Genomic DNA, 6008 nt, shown 5'->3' with positions numbered 1-6008 from the left:
CGTCGAGTACATCAGGGAGATGCTTAAGGGTGCCCAGGGTCTGTGCCTTCCCCAGCCCTTCAGTCTGTGAGTTCCCGACCCTCACTCATCTCTCTCCATATATGTGTGTGTGTATATATGTATATATATCACACATTAGTTCTCAGGACTCAACAGTGAATTCAAACTATTTGAATTCCAGCCATTCTCACATCCTCAGCATTTATTTTGTCTTCTTTCACTTATGGTGATTTAGAATTTGATCCCTCCCACCCATTTACAACTACCCTTGACTCACCTATGCCAGCTGGTGCATCACCATTTACAAAATTCACACTTCTCTCTGTACCTCAGGACCCTGGGGAGCCTGGAGCTCTGGACCTGCGAAACGCGATTGCTGCTGATTTGAGCTCAAGTGAAGGGTGATTGATTCAATCTTTATAATTTCACAAAAAATATTGGTGTTATGTTCACAATGCAGTTAACACATTAAACTTCATGGATCGGTAGTTTTTATTTATTTCAGTAATTCTTGTTTAATCCACTTTTCCCACATTTATTTAGACACCAATTCTACTTCCATGCTCATTGGATCACCACAGTGTGGAATTTGGGGATTAAAAGGGACCCTTTCAGCGCCAATCTATTGTCACTGATATTTTCCACAGCCCCTGAGCCCAGCATCTGACGCGGATGCCTGGACCTGTCCCGTTTACAGATCCGCAGGGGAACAGAGCAGATTCTGACCCACTTGTTTTCATCCACAGTTCCAAAAAAAGGATAAAGTTTCCCTGTGAATTTATTCCCAGTGAAGGTGTGGAGATGGGTCTTGGTCTCTGCGTTGTAAAATGAAACTGTCCCAGTCTCATAACTCAGATATACACCCACCCTCCCGGGGTTGCGATCGGCCGGGAGACGAGTTGGAGGGGAAGTGTTCACATTGAGCTCATCATCCCGGCGCCAAATGATCCAGAATCCATTGTCTGTTTTCAGTTTGATCCCTCTCTTCCTCTCCACGGACTCTGCAGCGACTCCCAGCCTCCAGCGCCGATTCCCCGTCACATCCACCTCCCAGTAATGTCTCCCTGATGTGAATCCCTCCGATCCCAGCACACAAGCCCCGACTGTAAACCTCTTCTCAGTGTCAGAGTGATGCGGTGGGGACCGAGTCCATTTCACTTTCTTCCGGTTGGCCGATACCTCAAGTCCCGGGCCCGCTGTTTCCACATCCAAAGTCACAGAGACTGTAGAGTTGGGGGGAGAGGTGGGAAGCAGAATTAGAGAGTCCCCGTGGATTGGGCAGCCTTGGGACCGGGGTTCAAACCGCTCGGCCTCAGGCACAATCGAACGGCAGCAGTCACTATTCTCGGGATAAATGGAAAAGAAACTTCTCGCGAGCATCTTCGCCGGGATGGAGACGAGATTTTCCTGGGTTTGCCGGGAGGGGACAGAGGCGTGCGGACAGAAACGGCAGGAAGAAGAGAGGAGGATGGGTGGAGGTAAAGTGGTTGTGCGCAATATCTGGAACTTTTCCATTGGGGTCATGCAATGGGAGGCAAATTGACGATGGAGGGAACTGATGTGAGCGGTTACTGGAGATATTGAAAGGAGACAGTTAATTTTCTTTAATGCTAGAGAATTAGGAGTAATCTGGCACAGGAGGTTTCTGACGTAGAGAAGCCATGACCATATTGAAAGGGAGCAGATGTGATGGTCCAGGTGACCTACTCCTGTCGCTGTTTTATTTTCTGGAATGATTGGCGACACAGAGGGAGGGGATGCATTGAACATGGCAGGAAAGTGGGGTAGAATGGTTACAGACTCGGGGTTGTAGGGTTGGGGGAGGGGTGTGTGTGTGTGTTTGCGTACGATAGGTTAGTCTGTGTAGCTTCCCCTGAGACCCAATCTTGGACCAAGGAGGTCAATCCACACCCCCAAATGTTATTGCAAGTCATTGTTTTCTTCCAATTACTATTTAACGGTGCAAGGGCAAAGGAAACTGTACAAGCTTTACCTTGCTTAATGGCAACATAAGTTTCTTTCAACAATGTTTTTAGCGAGAAGAGGTGATCGAATTTCTCCATTGTCAGGGTACCATCTGTCACTGACAACACTGGAGCTTCATCACCAACACTGCGAATGTTAAACAGCTGTTATAAATGGAGCATCAGCCAATTTTGAATTATTTTATGAATGAATTTTGTCAAGAGATGTCCTACCTGCTCTTCTGATGATCTTCTTCCTAAAATAAATGAAACGCAGATTTGAATTAACGGAGACTGGATGTCCTACAACAGGAATTTTGTGCCAATTATTGCATGGCACTGAATATTCCCTTTTCCGAACTCACTCCTGCTGGCACACAGATTTTAAAAAGGTCATTGTGGAAATGACGTAGGGCCACCAGACACGGTACAAAGAAAGCTTGAGAAATTTATAACATAGGGGATGATACTTTTTCACCCAAGTACGACATTGAGGTGATCAGATGGATATTTAACATTATGCATGTATTAAAGGGTGGGAGAAGATAAAGAATGTATGTGGATGCCTTCAGCCAAAGATAAAATGTAAGGCAGGCTTCAACAGATCATGCAGTAAGTTCAGGAAAGAGAATGCAAAACTCGCTGCCACAGGTGTGGTTGAAACTGGCAGCAGAGACCGAATGGGGAAGCCGGAGAAACGCGCGAGGGAATATGGTTCACTGTTCACTGTTCCCCTTGTCTCTACCTACTACCCCACGTGCCTCCATATCCAGCACATCATTACCCCTGTTAGTCTATCGGGGTCATCGACTGTATTGAGTGCTCCTGGTGTGGCTTCTAATAGACTGGGAGAATGCTTTGTCAAGCACTTCATTCCATCTGTTGCTAAAAAACCCAGAATATCCCGGTGGCCTCGTATTTCAATGGGACTTCCCATTCCCATTCTGACATGTCAGCAAATGGCCTCTTCAACTGCTACAATGAGACCACACTCAAGTTGGAGGAAGAGCACCTCATATTCTTTCTGGGCAGCCTCCAGCTTTATAGCATGACATCCATCTGTCTACACAAAAAATTCTGCAGATGTTGGAAATCTGAAGCAACATATACAAAATGCTGGAGGAACTCAGCACCATCAATTTCTCTAACTTTTGGCAGTTTCTCCTCCTCCCCATCTCTCCTTTGCCATTGCCTATTCTGTTTCCCCTCTCACCCCTTCTCTTTTCATCACCTCCCTCTAGTGCCCCCATCCTTCCTTTCCTTCATACTCCTATTAGATAGCCTTTCCACCTGTTGTCTCCAGCTTCTTAATTCATCCCCCTTTCCACCCACCTATCTTTCTCCTCACCTGGTTTCACCTGTCACCTGCCAGCTTGTACTTCTTTCCCTCCCCCACCTTATTCTGGCCCCTGCCTCTTTCCTGTCCAGTCCTGATGAAGATTCCCTGTTGGAATGTCGACCACACAGACGCTGCTTGATCAGCTGAGTTCCTCCAGCATTGGTTGTGTTTCTCAAACACCAGCATCTGCAGAATCTCTTGTGCTCATAATATTGTCTCTCACCTTGAGAAACCTCACACTGTCTGTTAGATCCATCTGTTCTTGTAACCTTGAAATTTCCTCCCGAATACAATTTAAATTCTCTTGGATCGCTCGGAGATTTTTTTCCATAGGATTTAAAATCCTCTCCTCTTCTTCTCTGAGATCTCTGAGGAAGTGCTGCTTTTTCTCAGTGAGAATCTGGTGCAGTTCAGCAAACTGGGCGGAGACATGGTACTGAAGTTGATGAGACTGTTCCTGTCAAATGACCATGATGGTTAAGATATTACGTGACTGCACCACGACACTGAAATTGTTCATTTAGTCCTTAAAAATTATGCCTATTTTCAGAGCAATCCTACCAGTCCCAGTCCTTCAGTCCAAGAAATCCATCACACACCCATTAACTCCCAGTCAATTCCCAGACCACCCACATCATCGTGATTTAGCAATTCTATAAGACCATAAGACCATAAGACATAGGAGCAGGATTAGGTCATCTGGCCCATCAAGTGTGCTCCACAATTCAATCATGGCTGATCCTTGATTTCTATCAGCCCCTCAACCCCAGTTCCTGGCCTTCTCCCAATAACTTTTGATAACATGGCCAATCAAGAGCCTATCAATCTCTGCCCTAAACACACCCAACGACCTGGCCTCCACAGCTGCATCTGGCAACAAATTCCACAAATTCACCACCCTCTGGCTAAAGAAATTTCTCTGCATCTCTGTTTTTAAAGTACACCCCTCTATCCTGAGGCTGTGCCCTCTTGTCCTAGACTCTCGCTCCATGGGAAATATCCTTTCCACATACACTCTGTCTAGGCCTTTCAACATTCAGAAGGTTTCAATGAGATCCCCCCTCATCCTTCTGAATTCCAGTGAGTACAGACCCAGAACCATCAGGCGATAACCCTTTCATTCCTGGAATCATCCTTGTGAACCTCCTCTGGACCCTCTCCAATGCCAGCACATCTTTTCTAAGATGAAGAGCCCAAAACTCATCACAATACTCACCAGTGCCTTATAAAGCCTCAGCATCACATCCCTGCTCTTGAATTCTCTACCTCTTGAAATGAATGCTAACATTGCATTTGCCTTCCTCACCACTGGTTCAATCTGCAAGTTAATCTTCAAGGTGTTCTGCACAAGGACTCCCAAGTCCATTTGCATCTTAGGTTTTTGGATTTTCTCCCTGTTTAGAAAATACTGTAGTCCGCACATTTATTTCTGCTGCCAAAGTGCATGACCATGCATTTTCCAACATTGTATTTCATTTGCCACTTTCTTGCCCATTCTCCTAAACTGTCTAAATCCTTCTTCATCCTACCCATTCAGCCGGCGTGTCTGTGATTGGCATGAAACCCGTCTATGTCATTAGGGAGAAGGGGCAACTACACGTAGGCAGCACCAGAGATCAGGATCGAATCCAGGTCACTGAATCTGTAAAACAGTAGCACTACCTGCTGCGATACGGAGCTGCCATCCACACAGGAAACGAAAACTAAACAATAAGATCAGAAATTGCGCACAGGCAGGCCTCACCCGAACTCCGGAAATCTTCTGTATCTGTTGCTGCTCCATTTGCTGAAAGTCTGATTTCTTTTTTGTGAGGGATTCTATAGAAGATTTAATCTGGTCCTGAGAACCAGAGAGTAAAGGAATTAGACAATGCAGACACAATAAGGTAAACAGCTGATTGAAATCGGTTGATATTTACCTTGCAGAGTTCAACAGCTTCTTTAATCGACAGGAAGCGGTGCTCTCTGTGTTCCTGCGAAACTGCACAAATCACGCAGATCAGCTTCTTGTCCGTTTCACAAAACAGCTTCATTTCTTCGTCATGTTCCTCGCAGTGAAGTTTACTTTCATTCTCTCTCGGCTTCAGGTGCAGTTTTCGAGCCTTCTCAGCCAGTCTTGCTAAAATTCGACTGGACCTGAGGGTCCGGTCTGCAAACTGCGCTTTACATTCCGGACAGGAGTTTCTCTCCTCCCTTTCCCAAAAGCGTGTGATACAGGAGCGGCAGAAATTGTGTCCACACTCCAGTGTAACCGGATCGGTGAAGAAATCCAGGCAGACGTGACAAATAACCTCCTCGGTTAAACCCTCGTCCGGTCCTTTCGAAGCCATGTTAATTTCCGGCACTTCCTGGTTCAAAATGTTTTTGCTCTCAATTGCTGAAACTCTGCAGTACCGCGATCGTCCACTAGACGCGCTGCAGTCTCAAGAAATGAACGTTATATTGCCGCAAATGTTCAATGGGTTACAGGCACAGAGCCATCAAAAGTTCCTTATATGATAAGCCTTTCATTCTCGGAATCATCCTCGAGAACTTCCTCTGAACTCTTCAGCACATCTTTTCGTAAATAAGGAGCCCAAAAGTGTTCAAAGTACTCAAGGTGAGGCCTCACCAGTGCCTTACCTTTAAAGTCTCAGCATCACATAAAGCCTCTTATATTCCAGACTTCTTGAAATGAATGCTAATTGCATTTGCCTTCTTCAACA

The 6008-nt window shown here is 45.8% G+C and overlaps 1 protein-coding gene across 1 annotated transcript; it reads right to left on the bottom strand.

Annotated features, from left to right (window-relative positions):
- Nucleotides 1-478: 478 nt before the first annotated feature.
- Nucleotides 479-5633, bottom strand: LOC140717665 (zinc-binding protein A33-like). The gene is made up of 6 exons (XM_073031304.1): nt 5223-5633; nt 5048-5143; nt 3527-3760; nt 2199-2221; nt 1994-2112; nt 479-1223 (listed from the first exon to the last, which is right to left on the bottom strand). The coding sequence occupies exons 1-6, from the start codon at nt 5631-5633 to the stop codon at nt 565-567; spliced, it is 1542 nt and encodes a 513-aa protein (XP_072887405.1). The 3' UTR covers nt 479-564.
- Between the last annotated feature and the right edge of the window lie 375 nt (nt 5634-6008).

This window comes from Hemitrygon akajei, chromosome 2, assembly GCF_048418815.1.
Source record: "Hemitrygon akajei chromosome 2, sHemAka1.3, whole genome shotgun sequence".
In the NCBI taxonomy this organism is placed as follows: domain Eukaryota; kingdom Metazoa; phylum Chordata; class Chondrichthyes; order Myliobatiformes; family Dasyatidae; genus Hemitrygon; species Hemitrygon akajei.
Note: the sequence above shows the minus strand (reverse complement) of the source record. Positions and strands in the feature narration are given on the sequence as shown.

Coding starts and splice junctions, on each gene's coding strand:
- LOC140717665 (XM_073031304.1), bottom strand. CDS start 5,633: ATGGCTTCGAAAGGACCGGACGAGGGTTTAACCGAGGAGGTTATTTGT. Junction 2,222..3,526: donor ACAGTGTGAGGTTTCTCAAG/GTGAGAGACAAT, acceptor CATTTATTTTAG/GAAGAAGATCATCAGAAGAG. Junction 2,113..2,198: donor GAAGATCATCAGAAGAGCAG/GTAGGACATCTC, acceptor TAACATTCGCAG/TGTTGGTGATGAAGCTCCAG.